Source organism: Anopheles cruzii, chromosome 2 (genome assembly GCF_943734635.1).
Source record: "Anopheles cruzii chromosome 2, idAnoCruzAS_RS32_06, whole genome shotgun sequence".
NCBI lineage: Eukaryota > Metazoa > Arthropoda > Insecta > Diptera > Culicidae > Anopheles > Anopheles cruzii.
In genome coordinates, this window is record NC_069144.1 from 33,533,615 (window position 1) to 33,558,974 (window position 25,360).

The 25,360-nt window shown below is 40.2% G+C and overlaps 3 protein-coding genes across 16 annotated transcripts; 1 reads left to right on the forward strand and 2 right to left on the reverse strand.

The window, feature by feature from the left end:
• Positions 1-1,063: 1,063 nt before the first annotated feature.
• On the reverse strand, positions 1,064-5,895 carry LOC128269021 (muskelin). Of its 4 annotated transcripts, XM_053006357.1 has the most exons (8): positions 5,639-5,895; positions 4,777-4,989; positions 4,311-4,705; positions 3,947-4,175; positions 3,659-3,883; positions 3,203-3,371; positions 2,764-2,964; positions 1,064-2,699 (listed from the first exon to the last, which is right to left on the reverse strand). In XM_053006357.1, the coding sequence occupies exons 1-8, from the start codon at positions 5,719-5,721 to the stop codon at positions 1,692-1,694; spliced, it is 2,523 nt and encodes an 840-aa protein (XP_052862317.1). In that variant the 5' UTR covers positions 5,722-5,895; the 3' UTR covers positions 1,064-1,691. The 4 variants fall into 4 exon arrangements, with proteins under 4 accessions (XP_052862317.1, XP_052862316.1, XP_052862315.1 ...); XM_053006356.1 differs by having other exon boundaries at positions 3,659-4,175; XM_053006355.1 differs by having other exon boundaries at positions 3,203-3,389; positions 3,659-4,175.
• Positions 5,896-6,830: 935 nt separating this feature from the next.
• Positions 6,831-8,522, forward strand: LOC128278272 (CDGSH iron-sulfur domain-containing protein 3, mitochondrial). The gene is made up of 4 exons (XM_053016961.1): positions 6,831-7,086; positions 7,140-7,305; positions 7,420-7,513; positions 7,588-8,522. The coding sequence occupies exons 1-4, from the start codon at positions 7,039-7,041 to the stop codon at positions 7,712-7,714; spliced, it is 435 nt and encodes a 144-aa protein (XP_052872921.1). The 5' UTR covers positions 6,831-7,038; the 3' UTR covers positions 7,715-8,522.
• A 1,093-nt stretch (positions 8,523-9,615) lies between these two features.
• Positions 9,616-24,871, reverse strand: LOC128268247 (microtubule-associated protein RP/EB family member 3). 11 transcript variants are annotated; one of them, XM_053005293.1, is made up of 7 exons: positions 24,732-24,871; positions 18,923-19,215; positions 14,307-14,553; positions 12,315-12,338; positions 11,172-11,391; positions 10,979-11,048; positions 9,620-10,867 (listed from the first exon to the last, which is right to left on the reverse strand). In XM_053005293.1, exons 2-7 carry the CDS (start codon positions 19,187-19,189, stop codon positions 10,817-10,819), a joined length of 879 nt encoding a protein of 292 aa, XP_052861253.1. In that variant the 5' UTR covers positions 19,190-19,215; positions 24,732-24,871; the 3' UTR covers positions 9,620-10,816. The 11 variants fall into 11 exon arrangements, with proteins under 11 accessions (XP_052861255.1, XP_052861256.1, XP_052861251.1 ...); XM_053005295.1 differs by lacking the exons at positions 12,315-12,338; positions 14,307-14,553 and adding an exon at positions 18,384-18,621 and having other exon boundaries at positions 9,616-10,867; positions 11,172-11,382; XM_053005296.1 differs by lacking the exons at positions 12,315-12,338; positions 14,307-14,553 and adding an exon at positions 18,450-18,621 and having other exon boundaries at positions 9,617-10,867.
• Positions 24,872-25,360: the final 489 nt, after the last annotated feature.

The following is a 25,360-nucleotide window of genomic DNA, read 5'->3' on the forward strand; positions in this document are numbered from 1 at the left end:
AGCTTTATGGGGAACGCTATTCGAAAATCGCAGTACTTCTTTGGCGGATCATGAGGCCCAAACTAGTCGCAAACTATGCTCTAATCTCTATTTCAGTGTTATTAATATTCGTTTTAACTGTGAAACAACCAATAGTATTGCAGAACTATTCGACAAAAGCGAGTTTGGTATATCAAGTGTTGTGAAAATAAAGGTCATCGTATGTAACCTGATGAATGAAAGAAATCAACGCCGAAACTTATAAATAGACGTATAGTGAATATCGTCACCGAAAACGGCTATTCGGCTCGGCTAAGATTCGACAAACATTTCAATTAGAAAGGATCGAAGTCCATGTCATGTTAACTTGAACTGCTACCAAATCATGATGATAGAAAAATCATTCATGAAGAAAAATGTAAGGATATTGCACCAATCCACAAGGTACAATTAGTTATGCACTTCCTCGGATGATTATATTATTATATTAGGGTTTAAGACTATCAACTATCCACCACAATGCTCGCTGAGACCAGCCAACCATTTAGAACGTGTATGCATTGATTTTGAGAAAATTAACTGAGCAAACCCCATGTAACTTAACTCAATTAATTAAAACAATCTGGTCAATAATAATACCGGAGGACTGTGGAAAAGATTAATATCATGAGTAAGGGCGTGGTGCATCGTGAGTTGTTGCCATAAGGTAGATCGGTCAATTAGGTAATTAACTGCAAGTTATGCGCAGTTTGCGCGCATCAATCCGGCAACAACGCCCGGGTTTGTGGGAAAACAAAAATTGGTTTTTGCAACACATCGTTGTTTCTGCGCGGATTGTTAACCACAACAACACACTAAGGATGCCAAAGCCACCGTATTCCCCAGGTCTGGTTCACTGTGACTTTGTCCTGTTTCCAAAACTTAAAGAGCAAACGATTTTCGCCATGTGCATTCAGGAGTTGAACCGCGAAAATATCAAATATACAAATATGGTCCTTTATAAACACATTATCTTCCATTATCACTCCAAGCTTTTCGAATTCTAGTTTGTCTTGAAATCAATTAAAATCACATAGCATTCACGTTCTTATAATATAATTTTATTCCCATAACAAAGAATTTATGAAATTAGAATTTGTTAGAAGGTTATGAGGTTGAATGATTGTTAGCGAATCAAACGAATTCTGTACGATAAAACCTGGATTTACTGCGGTGACAAATTCGAATTTGTTGCAAATTAATGATTCTTCAAGAGTCCTGTTTCTGTACAAGTGAAACCACCTATTTTTCCGGGTCTGATTCGATTGGCTGGGGCCAAGGCTGAAGACGATGAAAAAAATAAACATAAGCAATCAGTTTTATACGAAGTGTTACAGTGTTGAGTTTTAGTTTCGTAACTGGCACAAATAACTATGCCTTTGCTTCTGAGATGAAGCACCAGTACTTAAACTTTTAGCCGCCCTCTACTGCCAGGGCAGAGCAACCTGAGCCTCATATAGACATACGCTAATATACCTTACATTTCAACATTGAATGCATGTGTCAAAAAAACCTTTTTCAGAATTTGAATTTTATATAATTTAACCAAATTAAATGATACAAACATGGCTTTGTCCATAATTAATGAAACAGAAAATCAAGTTGCGGTGTAATATTTTGAAGCTTTAACCCGGACCAACACTCAACAAGTTGAAATTGGAAAAATTCGTTCATTATAGGAGCACATAATCGCTAATGTTTTTCTTCGGTTGACAGAGCGCTTCGGGCATAAGGTCGACCAGTTTGTTAAATAACAGGCAACGTCTAATTTTCATTTCAAATTGTTGGTCGATGATCCGATTTCGAGTTCCTGCTATGGCATGCGAAGTCGATGGCGTTGTTTGTTTGGAATCAAATGCGCTTGCAGCAGTTGATTCAATTTTAATTGCACTACTTCCTGTTTTCGAAACATTTGTCCCACGCGTAGAACTCTCTGCATTTGTCTTCTGTGTAAAGGTAGTAGTAGCCAGCGAATTCGAGCAATCGCTACTGCTCATCGAGCTGATGCTGGAAGTATCGAGTTCGTCGATCACACTTTTCGGTGATTCTACACGCATTACTTTGGCAGCTATGTTTGCCTCTCCTTTCCGGCAGTTTTCATCTTCCCGCGATGATGGTTTCTGTTTGTGTTTGCTACCACCACCATTACTTCCTACAAGAGAACATGTCAGCAAACTAATCGGTTCGGTTTCACCTTCTCCTGCCGTGATGTCCGATTTGAACAAGAGTGAGGCAAGTTTGTGAAATTCCTTGAGCTGCACTGGATCACCATGATCGATGATGTCGTACAGCTTTGTCTGAAGGTATACTATGGCTGAGAGAGGATCGTTCTTCGTGATCTCCTCGTACTCTTGCTTGCGCAACAGGTACTTGCAGTAGCGCAGAATATTTTCGCGATTTGGTTTTTCCAACTTCAACACCCAGAAGTCGTCGAGGCGAAGATTCGAATTCGTGCCAGGGTTACCACCAAACAGAAAATGCACTTGATTCGTTGTATCGTAAACTATCTGATGCGCGTAACGTGGGCAGGGTTCGTGGCATGGACTCTGATTTTTTTGGTAGCAATTTTCCCCGTTCGAGTGTTCACTTTTGTAAACGCAGGACCATTCTTTTTTCGTTAAGGAAAAAAGCCAGAACGAATTGATATTCAGATCACGTCGTTCCTTCTCCTTGCTCAGACTCTGTAAAATTAAAGGAAGCGCGTTATGCATTTGGGCTTCTTGGACATTTGTTGAGGCACAATACCGTCAAAACATATATTTCGTCTTTTTGGCAATCGATTGTCGCTCGTTGAGTGAATCCAGATTGGGGTACGTTCTTAGCATCAGCGTTGCTGTTTTCAGGAGTCATACTCGACAATTCGTTGGAGTCTACGTCGTATATGAGAAAGTCGACCATATATTCCTTACCGCGCTGCCCACCGAAAATGTAGAGCTTACGATGTTTCTATAACAAGAAAATATGGTTCACCATGATTGAATCCATTACCAAATTAATGATACACCTATTCTAAACCAAAAAATACTCTTAGCATTACTCAAATCTACATAACTATTCACACCCGCACACAACACAACTTTCTCAGGGATTGTTAAATTATTAAATGCAAAGATAACTCCAAAGTAAAAATGAAGCGACTACTAACTGGAAGCTATGATAGCATAATACAAAATATCTCACTCACGTGATGGAATAGCATTGAATGTGTCACCCGCGATCGGATGCTCTGCACGTGAGGGCTAGATGCACTAGGATGCTCGCAATCCACCAGAATGTGAGTCCAGGTGTGTGTGCTAATGTGGTACGAGAACAAACCGGAATACCGATACTGGCCCGTCGTTTCCTCCTCGTTTCTAAATGACAAAGAAACTCTGTAACTTTTACGAAAAGGGTACAGAGGATGGGGCGAACGAGGAAAACAAAATTAAACGGAAAACAAAGGATACAATTCATCTAAGCATTATTGATTTCAGTAGTTAGTAGCAAATTTGTAATTATTGATAGGACAACCACACTATAGAAATACAGTTAAATTTGGTAAAATAAAATCATGTGAAAAAATCTGTATGTTTCAGACAAATTGCAGTTATTACTATAGTTGTAACTGCATAACAAAAATGTTTTAGCTATATAGGCATACTTGGGCTCCAAAATACGGCCTCCAAACACGTAGATCGTTTGCTTTTCCACATCGATGCACATTTGATGGTCAAAAACCAGCTGCGGTCCGCCGACCTGGCTTGTATCGCTGCAGATCATAAACCAGCTCTTGGTGACCGTATTGTAGAGATAGAAGTCGCTGTTAATGTTTTCCTCCGTGCGCGACGCGCTGTCCAAGTACCGACCGAGCATAAAAATCTGCGAGCTACTAGTGTCGTACACCATCTTATGACATGCACGCGGAGTCGGGCCGTCGAAAAGTTCCGACCTTTCATGTATCATCGTCCAGCGATTCGATCGTACATCGTACGACCAGAGATCGCTCAAATCTTCATTGCCATCCCAACCTCCATACAGATAGATCGTGCTCGTTTGGGGGTCAATAATGAGTTGATGACCACCCCGACGTCCGGGCCGTGGTTCGTTCTCGGATGTCAGTTGCAGATTCCAATGTGGTTTATACTCCTGTCGTTCCAAATAATCATCCATTAGACCTCCTGTAAAGAATATAAATATAAATCAAATACTTTAGCCTAACTTACTACAGGATACATTTTTTCTGCAACATTGCATAATTTCTAAACGAATATTCACTGAATACACTAAAGATTCACCTGCCATTGTTCACTTACTGGCGATAAAATCCATCAGCATCTCTTCAGTCTTCTTAAAATCCCCTCTATTTACAAGTATCTCGTGCAACTCGGTCATCTTATCATCTTCGAGCAGCACGCCAGTTTCTTCCTGCAACACGCCAAACGCTCTTACGTAGCCTTGCTGACGACAGTGCTTCAGGAAAAGACGCACGATTTCCACTTCTCGCAACATGTTGTACTTGCGTAGGTTCGTCAGTATGAACATCGAGTCTTCGATGCCTAGTAGTTCAACATACCAGATGCAGAAATTAAAGCTCGGACCCCACGAGAGCAGAGGCACAATTTGGACAAACTTGATCGGTAACAGCTCGCCCGAGTTCGTTCGATGTTTTAAATTGAATATTTCTGGCACTGAGTCATTTTTCAGCCCACTAAAGAAGAATGCAGAGAAAGTATGAGGAATCAAAAGTAATGAAATACCTTCAAATAAATTTTACTTTACCCCTCGAACAGCAACATCATGCGGTCCTCCTCCAATCCTCCCAGAACTTTAAATTTGCGCAAATTACAAACATGTGTTTTTTCATACTTCCCGAACTTGATACGCGTGACAATGGCCGGCCGATCTAGTTTTAGGATCAAAAACTGAGGCGGAGTGTTGGTGTTCGATGACCAACGAGATGTTTGATTCGACGGATTGTCCTCCCGGATGTTTCTGGGCAAGAAGGAAAAAGCATTCATTTTTTGCCTTACTTGGGCAGGTGTACTATTTGTTTTTGCTTGTTTGCTCCTTATACATCTATAGTAATTTCACTAACAATGGACCGCGTCTTTTAAATGTTCGAAAATTGTTTTTGAATCAATTTTGTGCATGCACATACATGCAAAATATTCGCGAGTTATCGAATATTGTTACCCTTCTCCTTTTGGAGTTAGCAGATTTCGGCGGCACAAACAACCAAAGTCCTACACTCACACCCACAGAACCGTGTGAAAAGTGGTCCTGTGCTATCAGTTTGGCAAAAAAAAACTTGATGCGCCATTGCAATGGAACTACGCGCCAGATTATTTCATTAGCAAACTTTGATAAATAATTATTCAGACATTTAGAAGGATTTACTATGCTCAATAAAAAGATATTTAAAAGAACGTACACAGCTTTCGTAACTAATCGTAATTCGCATCGTACCACCACAAGCAACATATTCGGCTGGTGAGAGATCAAAAAGACAGATTGCGTTTCAACACCGGTGATCTTTTGTCATATAGTAGACAACAGAAATTCGGTCATTTTTACTACGGTTCTTACGGATTAGCTTGTCTACTTCTTTCATTATCACTGTCATCTCTAAGTTTATACTTACTCCGGCAAATAGGAAGACGAGTAACTAGAGTACTTATGGATATCGTACTCTAGCTTTTTAATGTCCGAGATCGGTCCAGCCATTGTTGTTGAATGCGCTTGGAACCTGATGCGTGCGTGCGTGACAAGACTTCAAAATCGGTAAGGAAACAACACGAAAAACGTCCTGCGGAACACTGCCGATATTGCCGTGACGCTTTATCAGTCGAGAGAAAGGTACAGTATTCTGCACGTTTCGTTATGCACCAGCCTTTATGAAAGACCAAACACACAAGACGCTGCCGAAAACTTTTTTGACAGCAAAGTGATCCAACCACAGCATAGTCAGCACAGGCAAAGCCTATTATAACATCGTTCGAAAAATGTTTGACGCGACGACCGCATACGGTTCGTTTCAAACAACAAGTCCTAAGAAAAGATATGCCCAGCCGAACAGCAATATGTAATTAGTTGAAGAAGGTATTCAAATAAAATTCAAATCACACACATTTAGAGTAAAAGTCCCACATTTAGAGTAAAAGTCATAATTGGTTCTTGTGATTGGTATGAACGAAAACACGCATCGTGAAAAAGTCTGTTGTAAATGTTTTTTTTTATGATAGCGGAAATCTTTCATGATACTTCCTTATACAGAGAATGTTAGAGTAACTGAAACTTAATGCAGTGAAAATTTCATTCAGCTCCAATCATGGCCAAAACACGTAGCACTTTAAGGGTTAACTTAGGTTTTTACGTTGAGTTTACCGGTGTGTTTTTGGCCTGAGAAAATAGAAATCGAAGAGGTAAGTTGATTTCTGAATAATTTTTAATTTTTTAATAAATTTATAGTTTAAATTAAAAAAACATCACAAAAAAGAACTTACATTATCCTCTGTTTGTAAACAGTGTTTACGTTCGGTTTTACGCTTGTTTTTACGTCTCCGCGGACGCATAAACGTTTTGACAAAAGCGTAAATGAGTAGACATTAAAAATTTATTTTACTTAGGAATTTAACTTTAGCTAGGAAATTAATTCTATATAAATGTATCTCGAACTTAGTATCGAAAGTATAGTTGCTTGCTGTTCGATTTACACCTTGCTATACTCCATAGTATCTCTCGGAGATGTTAAGTCTTGGTTGAATCATAGACAGCGTTTTACTATAGCGTGTGGCTAAGTGTATGCTATTGAACTCAGTGTGGATCACAAAGGAATTGTGCTGTCACCATCATCAGAATTTATGCGGTCAGCTCAAAACAGTCGAAAAGGCGCTGGAATTTTCTAGTGTTTGCAAAATTAGAAAGCCGGTAGCAGCAAGTAAACATATACGCAGCAAGGTGTTTCAGCATAATTCAGCTCATAAAAAAATTATTTATATTCGGCATTTCAATTTATGTTCGTTAACCTAATACGGGTTTATTATGAGTATTCTACGAAATGTTTCATTTTTGCAATCGCCAGCAAAATCTGTAGGTCCACAGAAGCTAAGTTATTGCGCAATCTAATATTTATCTTCCCTCAGTGTTCGCAACCATTATGCTTCGCGGTCCGCGGAATAGTTAACAGTCCAGCCAGAAATGATAATAAGTTTCCCAAAAATGTGATTGAACATCTCAACACAGCACACGAACAACAAACAAATGGGATTGTATACGATAAGAAACCGTTTCGGATGGAACTTCAAGAAGGTGTGAATAATAATTACGTTTGAATCGCGTAAACACAGATGTTTTCAGCGATTGTGTAGAATTAAGGATCAAACAGAATTTGATATGCTATTTTCTACCAATTTTCTAACACAGGCAAGCGTTACTCGTGGTGTCTTTGTGGCCGCTCGAAAGGGCAACCGCTGTGCGACGGCACGCATAAGCTAGTGCAATACAAAATCACTCATCGGTAAGTAAAGTTTCAAAAAGAAATGCGTATGAAGTAGTAGTAAAAATCGTTCAAATGTTTTGTTTTATTACCAGCCCGATACGGTTTCAGGTGGAGAAAAGCGGTACCTACTGGCTGTGCAATTGTAAGCAAACGAAGCACCGACCTTTCTGCGATGGAATGCATAAGTGTGAAGTGGTACAGAAAACATCTGGAAAATAGTTGAACACTTCAAGCAGGCAGAGAAAGGAGATCAAATAACGACAGTGTAATAAATAAAGTAGGATGTTAGATAACCTGGTATGTCCATTTATTCGCTAATATTTTATTTGTGGTTCAAGCCGAGTTACAATCACAGGATGCATGAACATAAGAACAACTTTCTGCTATTCTATTTAATTCGTACTATATAATCGGAGCAAAATGTATACAAATAATTGGCTATGAAATAAGAAGCCAAGACTCACTTTCTTATATTTTGTCAATAGAATGATGAAACAATGCGATAGAAAAAATACTATATATAAATGTGTTTAGTAATATTTTATGACCCTTTCATGATCGCAGTTTCGGGAAACCCCCTTATGTGATTTTTTTTACCGAAACGTTGCGAGAGGCATTTTATATGTAGAAATGTGTACAATGTTTGAAATGAATCGTTCAAGTAGACGGGATTCCTAACCCCTCGGGCGGATGTTGAATACGGCTAAGCTTTGAGGGGTCGCTGGACCCCGAGGAGGGGTCGGAGGACCCCGGTCCTCCAAGAATCCTAAAATGAGTAAGGACCCAAAATATAGCCCTCTGGCGTAATAAGGGTTTGGAGCAAGGCCAGCGGGGCTTTCCAGCAAAAATTAAATAAGAAAGCTATAGACCCCAAGGAGAATTACGACCACCGGACTGACGATGACCGACCCAAGCTAAACTGTGCTCCAGGCGGACTCGAAAATAATAAGACGTTTACACGTCACAGAGACGAATTAAGCCCTCCGCTCACAGTCTCTATAAAAATACAACAGCAGCCGTTTACACTTCGACGTTCGTCTTCACAATCCGAATAAAAGATCACTCATCATGTACTCATCTCGTTTGTTTCAACAATCCTCTTCCAAAGTTCTTTCTTACCTTATTATATACGCAGATTTACACTAAGGTTCGCCCCCTTCTGGCTTACGCATTGGTACTAGTGGGCTTTAACGCTCTCGTTACGTTCTTGGGGTGCCATTCGTTGCTCCGATCGCTGCCGGCGCAGTTGCGCAATTCTCCATATCGTCGAATGCATTGTCGCCATTGCTGCATTTTCTGAACCGTCAGATGCATATGCATCCCTTCCGATGTACGGGCTGGACATCGGCGCGCCAACGTAATCTGAATCGTTGTGGTTTTACCTGCAGTTGTCGCGCCCGCTTTCGTTCAGCGTTCGGGTGCGATTTGTTTCGACGATCGTTGGGGCGGTCCCCTTTGTTTTTAGTGTCTGCAATTGGGCGTCAGCGTCGGGTTAGCGTTCTCTACAGTCCCGCTCCCGATGCCGAAACTACGTAACTGCTGGATAGAACATCTGGATTGCACGGGGCCTGCCTGATCTTTGCAGTATTGCGGTTCTGAATACGTTGGTGAGATATTTGTTAACTATCAAAGAGGATTTCTAAGAACAAAGTATCGTTGATCGGATTTTCGTTATACGGCAGATCCTTAAAAAGATTCTAGAGCTTGAGATTGAGATTGACATTGAGTGAAGAGTTGTCAGCATCAATTCATAGATTTGATAGCAATGCCCAAGTAAAATTGTATGAGGCCATAACTAACCAGACCGGCCGAAAGAACCTGTTAAAATGACCGTGCTCATGTTACAACCCAAGAGAAGGTGGACGACAAGCTCTCTAATCCCTTCGCTACCTCAAAAGGATTGCGTCAAGGGGATGTCCTGGCTTGTCTTCCTTTCAACATTGCGACTCTCAAGAGGAAACCTATCCACTTCTAGTCCAGCCAGATCCTGGCCTATGCTGATGACATAGACAGACGCTGATAGACATATACATTAAGGCAAGCTGTGGACAATCTCGGTCTGCAAATTAACCGAAAATAATACCAAATTAATGGTGCCACCATCGTCAGCAGTCCTACCATTAATTACGAGCCATCGAACGATCGGCCCAGACAGGACGGGGACCAGACGGTAGTCCGATCGCGACCTGGACAGCCCGAGCAGCTGGCGAGCGTCTTGGTTTGGTCACCGTTTTACCTGCTTTACCAAGCTATGGCCACTATTGTTTTCACACAATATTGTCGTATGTATCTTATTTCTCATCCCCACTACCCACACCGATGGCACTGTTTGATGATTAATCTATGGCTCCTGGCCGATGCTCTGATTAGTAACATGCCGATCCACTTTGATTTTTTCTGTGGTTTTATCGACATTTTCGATGATGGGGACCCAGGGTTTAGCTGTGCGAGGCGCATCTTTAACATAAAAAATAACTGAACCGAATTGGTGAAACCAAAATTTCTCATAACTAGCTGTTACAATATCGACACCATAAACACAGTGGACAATGTCAGCGGCCTAGCTTGAATTTTCGGCTTTATAAAAGAAAAACAGTAAAATGTACCGAATTTTCTCTTTGTTGTCTTTCATGGTTAACTCACAACCGAATGGAACAAACGAAAAATAGTGAAAGTATTGAAACGAAGTAAAGTAACTATGAAGCTAAATTAACATTAAAGTACGAAGTTGAGCACGTGGTAGCTGACATATTACAAACGTTTTTATGTTTTGCTTTGTTTATTATGCATGTAATGATGTAGATAACTCTTCGTTATATTTCGAAATCAACCTCACATTAGATAAGCCAAAAAACGCTTCCCAAAATAACGACTGCCATGATTCCAATTTATGTGGTGTGCAAAAATTCTGGATATGCAAACGAAGAAAATAATTACCATTTATGGAGGGCTTTTCCTATTATGAAATAGTACAGTACCTAGCAGGGAATCGAATTACGATTCAAATAGAGATTAATATAATTCATAGAAAAATTTTCTTTAAAAAAGAACAAAGAAAACGGATTAAATACTCGTTTATGCATAATCTCATTTCAGAAGGACATTGATAGGAGCAGCGCAAAGATTTTTCTTTTTTGTGAAAACCAGTGGGGAGTAAACAGACAATGTTAATGATTAATATTTATCAAGTGTTTCTCGTTCTCGTTGACGTTAGTGCTGGGCATTCAGTGTGACGTGGGTGTCATGTCCTATCTGGCCGCGGCTGTGTTAATTTGTGGTAAAATTTCTTCAGTCGCAGTATTCGCTGATTCACGACACAGCCTAGTATTCCTCTTCCTCTGGCGGAATTTCATCGGGCGGTGCGAAACCGTCCTGTTAATACAAAAAAAAACACATTACTTATTATAGATTACAGAAGTTATAGTACGCTTATTATTTAGCTTTGTCTTTTTTGACAAACCCCAAACTAAGGCCGACGCTTACTTCTGTTGCGTATAGAATTTCCAAAATTTTTTGAACGAACGGGCTCTGGCTCTGTTCATCGTCCTGGCACCTGATTAGCAAGAAAAAAGTCCGAATCAATCGCCGGTATAAGAACAAATAAGGTTAATATGTTTCGCTACTAAGCAAACAACTCTACGCTTAAATTTAGGGTCAAAATGAAAAAAAAACTTACAAAATTTCAATATCGCGTAACTTGCTGAAATAGAAATCACGCTCCTTCTCCAATCCCTCAAAGTTTAATCGCATGTCCGTTACTTGTGAGGTCAGTTCTTCGATCTGTTGATTTGTTACACTGTTTTGCGAGGATGATTTGCTAGTGTTCACATTGACGCCACTGCTAATTCGAGCGGGTGGACTCTGAACCATCTGTCGGGTGGGTGCAACTTTGGACACTGGATAATGTTAGACAGGTTTACGTAATCGGGTAAGTGATTACAAGCCCGAAAGAACGGGTGTTTTTAAGTACCAATGCATGCCCGAAATGTTTACAGAAGGAAATCATGCAGGATTATTTTGTGATGAAAAAAGAGATGAGGATATTTTTTTGGGTTGGTTGCAGTACATTATTGTGTATAGATTAAACGATCAGATCGATTAAAAGATTTAAGACCAGTTTCAGAGTATCCAGGCGAAATCGCCAGGAAAGTAATATCGTTGAACCAAAAATGAAAAAGAAATAAGAAAAGGTCAGATGAATGTAGGATTTAAATAAGAACGGAGCAATAAATATGTGTGCAAGTGGAATGAAATAACTACTCTACTCCAATATGCTGCATGCGAGGAGCAAGTCAATGCCCGATAGAGAATTTTTACGGATTTACGGATGTTACGCAGAAATTTTTTTTTTCGGATTTTTCAAGGGAAGGGACGACAGTTTTTTATGTAATTGACAAAAAAAAAAATAACAAACAGCATTCGTTAACAAATGTAACAGCATAATACTCAAACACAAAAACGAATTTTAACAAAAAGAACACATTTAAACGTGCATGTCAATTATGTTTAGGTTTCATTATAGTACTATATTATTAAATACAGACAGTAAAATAACATGCAATATGAGTTTGATTGTAAAAATTCTTATCCATTGTTGAAAAAATAAAAAAAATAAAATTTTAAAAGTAAAATAATATGTTTTTCAGACGAAAGGTTGGCGTAATACACGGACTTTTATGAATATCTCTATACACATACATGGTTCTCCTATTTGTTTCAAATTTTTACCAAAAAATAAACAAGAATACACGGACACAGGCGTTGGCTGGGCGGGCGTATACTTCTTCTTATGCGACTATAAACACTGAGCGATCTTTGCCTGCACCAGAGGCAATGTAAATCTCTGTTGCTTTGAGTAATGGCGTGTAACACTAGTGTATACACTATAACAAAAAGCTGTGATCCCATTGGCTGAATCAGCAGGTCACAGCTTTTGAACGCCTTGATTAGTTGGATAATGCGTTCTGATGGCGTTCTTCTTCTTATTTGACCTTATACTGGATATCCGGATACCGGTGCAACCATCCGGTCACATCGGTATCGAAAACCCAACCCAGGTCAGCTGCGGGATAACGAGGAGCGTTACCGACTACTAGAAGTCGTTCTAATGACATTGCCAGTGAAAAATATGACAAAAATTGTGATTGATTAAACTATTTGTGCACTATAATGTATGATATTTTATAGCGTGTCCCGATTGTACATAGTTCGAATATATTTGGCCGAACCAGACCGAAAGTTTTTGACAAATTTCAAGAGTCTGAATTTTCCATCATGACTATGAAACTAAAAAGAAAACCATGTATATGCCTTTAAATTACATTGTTCCAAAAACATATGAGAAGCTAAATTGGTATTCTCACCTACAATAATGACACTCATGTATATAAATCATCGACCATGCATTAAACAAGCAAACTCTACCCATATTTCGGGTCAATCTCAAAGGAGCGTAAAAGTTCCATATTAACACACATGATCTAAAAAACATAATCCAATGTACGAGAGCTGTTGAAAAAGTTGTGGAGCTTTTGAATTTCCGCGGGTTGCGTATATTCGATTTTTAATTTTTTGTGACGTTATGTTGGTACTCATGTCACTCACTTAAGTTGACAGGTTCGGCAATTTTTAATGAACAGTCAATTTATTCCAGTTGCTATGTTTGATCGTGTTTTGGCTCATCGTCGATTTTTGTCTATTCCAAACAATTGATGACAAAGAATCTGTATCAAATTTTGTATGAAAACCATAATTAAGTGCGCGGACGCATTCCGAATGTTGTGGTTTATGGTGAAGGTAAAATGTTCTCAGAGAACTCAGTGAACGACGAAGAGCCAAATTCGGTGGAATGTGAAGGTTTTTCTTACAGTTTTCTTCGATTGCAGGGACGTGGTGCATCATGAGTTCTTGCCATAGGGTAGAACAATCAATAAGGAATATTAGCTGTAAGTTATGTGCAATTTGCGCAAAGCAATCTGCCACAAACGCCCCGATTTGTGGAAAAACAAAAAATTACTTTTGCGCCCTTGCTCACACATCGTTGTTTCTGTACCGTATTCCGCAGATCTGGCCCACTTGTGTCAAGCCCCACGATTGAGCAGATAAACAGACGGAGCAGAACAAGATCACAAAAAAAATTAAAAGTTATAAAAAATTATTTGAAGTGCTGAAGGATTTGCTTTGCGAATGAAGTGCTTCGAGGATTGGAAAAAAATGCTGGTACAAGTGTATCTGATGGGGATTAATTTAAAGGGAACAAATTAGATATTAATGAATAACCCAATATAAAAAAAACACACACGCAGAAGTCCCAGAACAATTTAAACAGCCATCGTATGTATCAAAGCACCGCGCAGATAACGGCGATCATGAGTTATCATAGACAAAATAACATAAAAATCAGGAAAAAATGCCGATATTTGATTTTGTAAGGATGGTTACACTATGTTGTATATAATTTCTGCATATTACATAGGAAAAAAACAAATTTAAAAAAAATTACTGACCGTTACTTTTGCAAATGCAAAAAGCCGTTCTATACAGAAAATAGTGATGGAAAGAGGAATGAAACAAAACACAAAATGGAACGAAAGAATAAACATAAAAGATGGAGAACTGCCTCGTCAGTTTTTTTCAGAATATTGAATTAGTGTTATTAGTTATTTAATACATAAAGGGGTAAAACTGCTACGAGATAAGCATTGTAGCTCCTGATCGTTTAGAATAGGAGCCATAACGACAGGATGGACATAAGGTTAAATCTATTTTGTTGATCAGAATACGATAAACTATTTGATGTTGCAAAACGTACTCGGCTTTATTCTATCACGTTGCGCAGCTGCGACGATGGGCATTTTCCGGGGCGCTGTAACACCCGACACACCGTTGCCTTTAGGAGCACAGGCACCTGAACCCATACCCATCGGCAGGTTATCACGCGCGAGCATCGCATCGTATTCACGACCATCATAGTTGGCATCGAAAAACTTTTTAAACCATTGCAAAAACTCAAAATTATCTTGGAAGCGACCTTTTATTAGCTTATCGATTGGTATGATCTAGAAATGAGTAAAAAAAAAAGTACATTAAATAAAATGGTAACAAAACTACCATCAACCTGTAAAAGCAAAATATGTTAAGACCTGTAAGTGCACACATGTTGAAAAAGTATTGAATAAGCATAATTAACCAAAATCTATTAAAATCAATAAATAAAACATTGTAAAAAACAAAACGAACTCTGCTTGAAGTGAGGCAAATCGATGCTGAGAAAAAAACTACAATTGCTTAGAAAAATAATACAGGGTGGTCAAAAATGCGTGCACTTTTTCATTTGGTTATAAAACAAAAACGGCTGAATATTTTTTTATGGTTGAACTTTAAAATTTTCCCAATTTTCTGCAACCGAAATAGTATTTTATACATAAATGTGAAGAATCTACCTTTCAAATAAAAGTTCAAGCATCGAAAAATATTCAGCCATTTCTGTTTTATGAAATGAAATTTTACGAAATGAAAAAGTTCACGCATCTTTGACCACCTTTTTGTATTTGGCATCATAAATAACCTTCGCGTAGAATTTCACGATTGCTTCACTCCGTATTGTTTGCGCTTGTAAAGGTAAATTCAGCAAAGTAAAAAATGTCCTTCTTTCATACGTTAAATTTCATATTCATATGAAATTGTGAAACTGTAAACCACGATGCTGAAAATTTGCACAGTGTTTATTGTTGCAATGCTGTGTATGAAAATAATGTTACGAGGTTTCGCTCTGAAACACAAACATTCGAATACATCGAAAAACAAAACTTGAATAATGCAGAAGAGCATCATAAAACCCTCATTAAATGAATTGAAAATGAAAAACATTATCAAACAAATGGATGGATCTTTTACCCTAATAAGATAGCTATAAGTACGAGGCTTGGTCACAAATTTTTGCAACTTTTGAATTTCCGCGGGCTAAGTATATCCAATCTAACACCACAAAAAAAATCGAAAATCGGATATACGTAGCCCGCGGAAATCCAAAACACACCTCACAACTCAAATTTTGCACAAAATTAATGGCAGGTTTACGATTGCTATAATTTCCTGAAAATATATTCCAATCACTTGTGTCTTATATTTAAATTATTGAGGTGCGAATCTGAAAATCCAAATCTTAAAAATGAACAACAATCCAAATTCAAAATCATTGAAGCGTGGTAAATGGAAACAAAACTTTTCTCCTTTACTACTGTTTTTATATAATATATTTAATTATGATTATGTTTTTGGTCAAAAATATTTTTTTACATAAGCTTTTCATAAAAGATGTGCATTTTGGTACACATTGTTGTGCAATAGTATATATAGTATGTAAGAAAAAAATAAATGCCGATTTGGTTACGATGCAATCACGGAGAGTCCTACCAATATTTCGAATGTCTGTCTGTCTAGCACATCCACTATAGGATGTGCATCTTACGCCTGTCAAATAAATTCTATAGGATAACCCTACTAAACGTTCACACCCCTAAGACAAAACTGGAAGAGTAAAGAACCATTTTTATACCATCCTATGAAAAGCACTTGACAGATGCACTGTAAAGGGCCAACACAGATTCAGATCACTACCTGTTTCGCACAGTGATTCCAGAATGTATTTGGAATTGTGCCTAATAAGTCTTGGGCGAGCGTCGTGGAAAGATCAGATCAAATCAAATCAACTCAAATTGGTAGGGAAAGGGAAAAGACCAAACCATGGGAAAACCCATGGGAAAGCATAAAAACCTAACAACCTAAAATCTGCTTTTTTTAACAAGTTCTCAAGAAAAAGAAGCGACTGTGGGAGAAATAAAGCCCACTTGAGGAAAATAGAGTGCGTTACAGACCCATAAGACACTTTTACAAAGCGTTAGCAGGTAACCGAAATTGGAAATTTGATCAGTAACCAGTAACCAGAGTTCCGTTTGCAATGGACATTTTGATGATCTACTCAATAACCAAATTACCGAGCAATCAGAGGTTCCACTGAAGCATGACAAGCACCGACGTAATTGTAGCCGAACTCATAAAGAATGGAATAGTGAATAGAGAGCGAGATCCATTAAATTATAGATGGGATAGCGAATCCAGGCGTTGTGACTGGAATCTACGCATCATGTACCCCATACACAAAAAAGGAGATAGACTATTATGTAGGCACTAGGGGTGAGAAATGGGATACATACGACAATATTGTGCCCAAACGATCGTGGTCAAAGCGTGGTAAACGGTTAACGGCTTGAACGGCTAGGGATCTACTGGGTAGATGGCGTGACTTGAAAGGAATTATTTATTATGAGTTGCTTCCGTATGGCCAAACGCTAAATTTACATCTCTACTGTCAAATACTGCAACGTTCGATGCTAGCGATTGACCAGAAACGGCCAGAATTTGCCACCAGAAGAGGTGTTCTGTTCCATCAGAAATGTCAAAAACGACTCGTCAAAAACTCCGGGGGCTTGGTTGGGAAGTTTTATCGCAGCCAACGTATAGCTCGAACCTTGCATCAAGCCAATTGTCACATTTTTCGCGCATTACAAAACTTCCTGAGTGATAAAAAATTAAGATCAATTTTTTTTATTGTAAAAAAAATGCTAACATTTTTCACCAATAACGACATCTATGGCCTCTATCTAAAGACATCTGTGGCAACAAATTATGCAACAAAACGGTGCATATTTGACGCAAATCCATGTGAAATGACGTTGACGTATTTGACGTTGACCATGTGAAACATTTTAAATAACGTTTTGATATTCACGCAGAATAATGGATTTCTTTCCAGCCAACCTTACATGTCGCTCACTTCTCGTATCGAGTCGGTCGAAGCTGGGGATAACCCCAGCTACTTCAAGAGTAATCGAAAAAACTTCACGGCGGAACACACGACTTGAACAGGGCCGTAGGCGCTACGGCAATAACTATAGAAACAGCCAAGCAGCCTGATGAACGTCTTCGACTATGATGCTTATGAAAAATTCGATCAAGATCGAGTAATCTGATGAATGCTGCTTTTAACCATTGTAGCCATCCCGATGCAGTAATTGGTAACATGGATCAGTTGCGTACGTTTTGTGATGCTTTAAAATTTGGAAAGCATCCGACTGCCATGTGTTGCCCGAATGGTAAAGTTCAACTTCCATCACTGTGTGAGCCTCCAGAACCACGTCATTAATGGAACGTCATTCGGAGCAACAAAATGTTTTAACGAAATTTACATGCCCACCCACAAGGACAGGTGTATCACCAACTCGGTTCGCTTCTTCTGTTCCCGGGTAAAGATTACAAGTTCTTACAGTTGATGTCAGGGCGAACTGATGTCTTTATCTTAGAAACCGTAATCGATTAATATCGATGCAGCTCAGACAAATGATCTACGGACGATCCATCCGACCAAGCAATTCATTGGCCACCAAATTAGGTAAAAAGCAATACAAAACAAATAAACATAATTACACGACGATTACAGTATAACCAAACCCAAACCAGCGAGAGCCATCAGTTACAAGCCGATAATGCATTCACTTGAATAAACATTTCAAATGACTTCCAGATGATACAGCTCTTCTCATCCATACATATGAAGTCAAACAATGAAATGAAAAATGTTTAGAAGTTTCTACTTTTGGAACATGTGTCTGAATCAGATAAATGTAGCTAAGGCGAGTGATTCAATATAAACTGCAATACAAAAGACGAATGAATGTATAACCAAACAAGCAGCATCTTGGAGCAGAGAAGTTCTGATGAAAACAGTTTGATGATTGGAAAGATAGGAAAGTGGAAAGGAAAGGATAAAAAACGGTTTGGTTTTTGCAAAAATTGCAAGTTCCTTGTATGAAGGTGCTAGTTACTGTACCGATCGACCCTCGTAAGGCAGATGTCGCCGCAGGTCGGCTGTGAATCCGAGGTGCCGGAAGCTCACCAACGCCCAGTTCAGTCTGTATTGCTCTCTGGCCGAGCATTATGCCACCGCGTGCCTCTAGCGCATCATAGTCTCGACCATCGTAGTTGGCATCAAAAAACTTTTTAAACCATTGCAGAAATTCAAAATTATCTTGAAAACGTCCCTTGATCAGCTTGTCCACCGGGATAACCTAATTAAGAACACAAACGGTTGTTTAAGGGTTCGAGTTCGAAAAGAATGAAAGAAACTGGGTTGGAGTCAATCAATGATAATAATGCAAAATTCAGAATCATCAGAGAGTAATTCTCAATAGAACCGAACAGTTCTCCGCTTTCAATAATGTTGTTCGATTGATTTTATACTCCTCAAACTCCTAAATAAGGAATTCCTTAACTCTCATACATGAAATATATTTTAAATAAAGCATCACCCAATTGCTGCAATAATAATTCGACACTTAAGAAGGAGGCTAGAAACTTAATAAACCATACCTTGTCAACGGCCATCTTCTTGAACGCAGCCTGTAGGATTTTAAAGTTCTGGATGTACTCGTGCTCAAGATTGGTGCGAAATTTTACTCGCTTCATTGGCACAGAACCTGGAAACAGCATGTCCATGTATTGGCAGTAAGCAGCACCGGTGCATAGTTCCTCGATTTTGGTGAATTGCGAACGCAGACAGTCGTTTACCCACGATAGCATATCGTGCCGCGAAAGGTTATCTGTCGTAACATTCGTCGAATATACATTGACAGCCATTATGCTTACACTGTTGATTTACGGTTCTAAAAGCAGAAAAATAAAAGAATACATGAAACACATAGAAAACAATCAATAAATTCTATCAAAACCTTAACCTTATGATGAAATCAGAGTGAATGACTATTACAAGCTTGACGGAACCTTGACCTTGGTAACAGATTTTAACAAGCCCTAAAACGCGTATGCAAAATAACCTTTCACTTTACATGTATTAGGACTTTGAATAGTCACTGGTGATGAAAAGTTATTACGAGAAATCTAAACCCCTTCCTCTCGTGTAGCGAGAAATCCTTCCCGTCGTGCAGCGTATACGAATCGCAAGGTTCAGGTGGACTCATGAAAATGGCTACCACATGCCGAAACAACGTTCATCGATGGTACAAAAACTTCTCAGACGGGCCGATAAGTTCAGAAGAGCGTACCAGACGAACGAGCGTACCTGAACTCACCAAGAACACATGAAAACATTGTGGAAGTAAGGAAAATAGTGTTGGCTAAGTGTTGAAGAACCATTCCAGAAGTTACTGAGAACCTGAAAATATCGATTGCTTTTTGTCGATTCGATTTGTACCATTGATTTCGAAATGAGACGAGACGACTCGTAGAAAAATGGGACCTAAAATTGCTCAATTTCGACCATTGCTTGTGAGTTGTTTTTTGACAAAACAACACGCTAATGAGGCCGCAAACTGCATACTCCACACATCTGACCTCCGGTGACTTTCTAATTTCTCAAAGCTTTCTGAGTTTGATTTTTTACTTGTCTTGTGTGCAGTACCAGTTCAGGATATCCTGGTGAGACACCAGCTCGTTTGTAAGCCCTTCCCGCCACGGTCTTAAGTTACCGGGCAATGTGATGGTCGCGTATGCCGATCAGTGTCCGGGGCCTTACACTTTCATAGGATTTCAGGGGTAGACCTTTCAAGTGCGAGTATCGGGCGGCTGCGTGACAATCGGTCCCGGGATTCGAACCCAGGCCAGCTGTGTAAAAGCGACGAGCGTCACCTGCTCTAAACGGAGCTGTGACACTTACTACACGATTTTGCATTTTATCGTTCGCCCGGGCCTTAACTATGAGCCACTCATGCCTCAGCCGCTCATGAACTTGCATCGCCATGAACCTTGCACAATTTTCCAATTTACATTGTTTGAAGCACATGAATCATGGAGGTGAGGCTGCACCCGGTTCGTCTTGTTCGGGGCGACTGTGCTCTGGAACTAGAACATGTGCATTAATATAGCTCGTTAGTTTGCGATTATTACCGGGCTTAGCAGGCTTGCCGTCGCTACGTGCTCATCGTATCGGTGAGTGTTACGTTACGATGCTGGCGTCGTCCACAATTTCGTTTATGAACTCCGGCCCGCCAAACTCCGACCCGGGAGGTTCGCCAAATCCCGTGACCTTTGTTTCAAGGCAGATCGGTGGACGAGGTGGCAGATCGACAGGACGATGTGATCGCAGTGTCCTTGCACAGCCGTGCCGTATTCTATCTTTGTCTCTAGGTGGGTTCAACGCCAACATATCCTCCAGCACCACGTCCAATAGCTGTTTCGGTCGCCCAAATCGCCGCCGCAGGGACTCTATTACGTTTGTCACCTAACCAGGTAAGACGTCCTTGAGGCACCTTTGCAAGTGGATCATGTTCGTAGCAGTAGATCATGGATCATTGAGTAGCCGACCAGTTCCGTCGAGCACACGTAATTGGTGTAAAAGATTGGCCACTCAGTTGGGCTTCTCGAGGAGGTAGGAAGATCTCTCGGCAGTGCCTGGTAGCTGGGGGCCCAGCTGCCATTTAGACGGGTCAATAAGTTCTCTAAGAGCTTGTCGAAAGGCACCTCTAAAGAGATAGACGCTGATCTGGCCATTTAGATGCTGTCGCTTCTCGCTCACGTTGTTACCCATCGATTCACGGTGGCACGTGGTGTCAACTGTCTGCTGGGTTGACTGTTCGGTTCTTGGAGGAAAAGCTAGAATACGGGGCTTTTCCTCCAAGAACCTTTTATAGAGCCCATACCTTTCTTCAAGCCATTTCGTAGCTCTCTTCGCTCCTTTCTACTGTCCCTCGACGCCGACGTTCTGCCGATTCCGTTGATCTACCCCGAACGCGTATTCATTGTCACCACTCACACTTGTGGTAACCGCCCCGCCGTTCTTCAGACAAGGATCGCAGCAAAACGATCTGGTTTATATGGTTTCTATTAACAGATGATTTTATTAGCAGTCCCAAGGAAAGAACGCTTTAAAAATTACAGCTTGTCGACTCCCGATCTCGATTCGCACTCTCTAGGTTTTGGTCGCTTGTGCTTCGCTTCTCTCTTCGGGCCCGGATAAAGGTACCGACCTTTGGCCCCGATCGTTCGCTGCTGCATCATAGTTTCTGCCATCGCTTTTTCGCGTGGCTGACAGCAGAAAGTGAACCCTTTAGCGGCACCAGCAACCCACTGGCGCAAGAGAGAGCGTTTGCGCACCATCAGCCAGTGGCAAGAGCAGTGGGCGGCTGGAGGGCTAAAACCAGACGCTAGCCGGTACCAGCGCTGGGCCCGCCGACTCATCCGTCACGCGCTGGGTCAGCAGGAAACATGGAAGTGTGGACTTCCATTTGTCCCAGGTGCTCTCGGGGCACGGCGTCTTCCGAGAGTATCTACACAAGAAGACGTTCGCACGATCCCCTGACTGCACCTGGTGCCCTGGTGCCGCGGAGTCAGCGGAACATGCTATGTTCCACTGCCCGCGGTTCCAGCGGGAGAGAGCGGAGCTACTGGCGGATGACGGCCGCACCCCCCTCACGCCGGACAACCTGGCGATCGAGATGCTGCGAAGCATCTCGCTCCCCAGGACGTTTTCCTGTAGTGGGAATCGCTCAAAAAAAAGCAACCCACTGGCGAAGTAATGCTATCTGGTGCCGTTTACGTTGAATTATTTCCACAACTAATGTATTTTCTTTAGCGTGTTCTTCTGGATGAATGATGAATGAGCAATAAATAACATAATGATACTGCCACAGAACAAGAATCTTCGTATCCAAAAAAATTTCTTCTTCATTTGATGTAGAAGGTGTTACACCAAAACCCCCAAATGTGTGTGTCATGAACATGCCTGGTTCTAGTTTATCTATCTTCTTTTTATTATTCGACTACAACCGCCGGGCGGTCTTGGCCTGCACCAGAGGCAATATTAATCTCTGTTGCTTTACGTAACGGTGTCCTTTTACTAGCAGAGTTGTTGGCCCCGCACCAACCCGACATCGGTATAGCTCGGAATTTGACTTTGTGGATTGCCACTATAGATGGAATTTTACCGATTGAAGGAATTTAAATTTTTTTTGTGATGCGGCGTTTAATAAAATTGCATATCACTTTTTTCACCCAACATCACAGTCCTTCAGACGTTAGTTTTCTTTCGTCGTTTTCTCGGTTTAGTTATACTGCGGTACCACACGGTGCATAACTATAACACGTAACACGTAACATAGTGTCAAATCTGGTATGCGCCCTGTATAACGTCGTGTTATAGGGTCTGCTGAGCCACAACGCTTTTGACGCCTGGTCGCTGTACTGTCAAAATTGTTATATGAGGCTGTTATATCTACTGTTATGCACCGTGTGGCAGCGCAGTAAAAGCAATGTGTAATGCCAAATCGTTGACGCTTCGTGTGGCAGGCTTAAAATATAAAAAAGTCGTCACCGAAATGTCAAACGTGTTTACATTCGTGTTTTGGGCCCGAGAAAAAAGAAATTGAAGAGGTGAGTGGATTTCTGAATAATTGTTTTGTACATTTTGTTGCTGTACCAGCAAATAAGAACTTACATTATCCTCTGTTTGTAAACAAAGCGTTACGTTTTACGCTTGGTTTTTACGTCTCCGCGAACGTAGAAACTTTTTGACATAAGCGTAAACGATTTGGCATTAAACTTTGCCTTCACACCAGGTTTTACGCTTCGTTTGGCCCTAGCTTAACGGTTAGTGAGCAGGAATCTGTCACTCTGTGAAAGAAGAGTTAGAGAAAATATCCCCTACTATAAAAAAAACGCCAACAACACTCTGGGTGCTTTGACCGTTTTGGAAGAACCATTTATCGATTTTTCAATAGATGTTAGCAATGATTTGATTCGTTTTTCAATTGAATTTTACACGTCGAAATTCGCATAATCGTACTGATATTCGGGGCGATGCGATAGGCAAAAAACATATCTCCTATATCTGATAACCTAAAAACGTATCGTTAGATACCAAACGATTTTTTTTAACAAGCTGTACACTCCATACAGCTGTACTGTTAGGTACACATGTAAACAACGCTATCATTTACATTGTGCTTTCATTGGTTGAGTTAGAACATCAGAACGTGTGCATGTACTGATTGGACGAAACACAACCGAATAATGTCCAAACGTGACGAAAATACTGGAATTTGGTAGGATGTTACCGGTTCAGAAACTGGCCACGAGTTCATTTTGCACACAACTACACTCGTCAACAGTGAACTGACACGCGCTACTCAGGTGAAATCATCGCCTGTATCACCGCAAAAGGCTTCGAGCATTGAATCATCTTTCACGCTGAGCTTCCCAAGGTGCCGATGATGAATCATGCTGCACGACTCACCAGAAGCCACATACACATAAAAAGACAAAACACATCTACAGGGCAATAGAGCGATTTTCAAAACTTCGACAATATCTAGACACAATAGACGGTTGCAAGGAAAATGTATTGCATTTCCTCGATGATACGGTACGTGGAGATGGAACGGAGTAACATTGCAAAATATTTGCACGAGGTAACTTGGGTTGTTTCTTTGGGAAGTCTTATATTTAGCTATGGAAAGCTTTTAGCATAGCAAGATCAAAACGGTTTGAACAACAACACAGCACAGTTTGAACGCGTACTAGCACACGCACTCCACTTTTCACTGCTGCGGTAGCTTGCTTCTTTTCACACATTTACCAGTTTTTCTTTCTATTCTTTGAAACTTTATTTATATATGTGTATATAACATTACACATATTATATTATATATATGTGTGTATATAACATACACTCCTAGTTCCAAATCTCTAGCTCAATTCAACACAGGCGCTCACCCAGCCTAACGGGTGATGGTTCACGATGAACACAAAGGGAAGATTGGTTCTTTCCTACACACGCTGGCAAAGTCGCAGAAAAAGACCGACCGACCGAAAAAGACCGCCTTCCCTTCCGTTATACTCCATCCTAATGTTCCCGTACGAATCTGCACTTCGTTTCAAAGCCAAAGATGGGAAACCAATATTCTCTTAATGGCGGCGACTGATAAACATGGAAACTGAATACGACAATATGCAGGCAGTTGAATGCGGCCTCTTACAACCATTGTAAGCTCGTCTCTTCAGCTGTTCTACATATGTTACCTACTTAAATTGTCTTTGAAACATTCCAACACTTACACTAAACTATGAACAGCTTCGACACAATTTACACTGTTAGCTCTAATTAAAACAAAGTAATGAGGATGCAAGAAGGTGGAGATATTAAAATAAAATCAACAAAGACACAAACCCAGTGATAAAATATCCAACTGCAGAAAGATTCGGCTTTTCGGACTTTCAATAGAGTACGCGATAAAATATGTAATGATCAAACCCTCCAGAATACTTTCTGCGGCTCGCGCACTGCTTTACATTCACCAAGATAGAATTCCACCAGCAACTGAGCGCTTTCAACGACACACGGCACCTACCACGATGCATGTTCGGTAGAGACCCTGTACGAGAGATGAGCAGAAAGAAATATTTATTCATCATTCAAAACAGATTCTTGTTCATTTCCAATTTCACGGAAGATATTATGGAAAATATCACTCCGATTTATAATTAAAAAAAAACTCGGCTCAATGTTACGCGAAACAATTAACTTCAAACAGCAAAGGTGTGTTTATATGGTTTCATGCGTAATTTTAACTGAAGAGATCAAATCAAAGTCACATCTTCGTTTTTTCAGTTGTTTGTATTTGAGCTTGCATTTCGCTATTTCTTTAGAGGAAAACAGCGCCATAAGTTCATAGAAAATAGTATATTAATATGTACAATAATGACAAGAAGTTTAGTGTTCTTCTTCTTCTCCGGGGACAACCGCTTTGCGGTCTTTTCCTGCATCAGAAGTAAATCTCTGATGCTCTCTGTAACAGT

What these genes read in the sequence shown, in the direction of transcription:
- LOC128269021 (XM_053006354.1), bottom strand. Translation starts at nt 5,721, where the DNA reads ATGGCTGGACCGATCTCGGACATTAAAAAGCTAGAGTACGATATCCAT. An exon ending in GCTGATGGATTTTATCGCCA is followed by an intron (nt 4,176 to 4,310) that starts GTAAGTGAACAA and finishes TATTCTTTACAG; the next exon opens with GAGGTCTAATGGATGATTAT. An exon ending in ATTCAATGCTATTCCATCAC is followed by an intron (nt 2,965 to 3,202) that starts GTGAGTGAGATA and finishes TTCTTGTTATAG; the next exon opens with AAACATCGTAAGCTCTACAT.
- LOC128268247 (XM_053005293.1), bottom strand. Translation starts at nt 19,189, where the DNA reads ATGGCTGTCAATGTATATTCGACGAATGTTACGACAGATAACCTTTCG. An exon ending in TTACATTGCCTCTGGTGCAG is followed by an intron (nt 11,392 to 12,314) that starts GCAAAGATCGCT and finishes AACATTATCCAG; the next exon opens with TGTCCAAAGTTGCACCCACC. An exon ending in TTACGCGATATTGAAATTTT is followed by an intron (nt 11,049 to 11,171) that starts GTAAGTTTTTTT and finishes CTTGCTAATCAG; the next exon opens with GTGCCAGGACGATGAACAGA.
- LOC128278272 (XM_053016961.1), top strand. Translation starts at nt 7,039, where the DNA reads ATGAGTATTCTACGAAATGTTTCATTTTTGCAATCGCCAGCAAAATCT. An exon ending in TCGGATGGAACTTCAAGAAG is followed by an intron (nt 7,306 to 7,419) that starts GTGTGAATAATA and finishes TTTCTAACACAG; the next exon opens with GCAAGCGTTACTCGTGGTGT. An exon ending in CAATACAAAATCACTCATCG is followed by an intron (nt 7,514 to 7,587) that starts GTAAGTAAAGTT and finishes TTTTATTACCAG; the next exon opens with CCCGATACGGTTTCAGGTGG.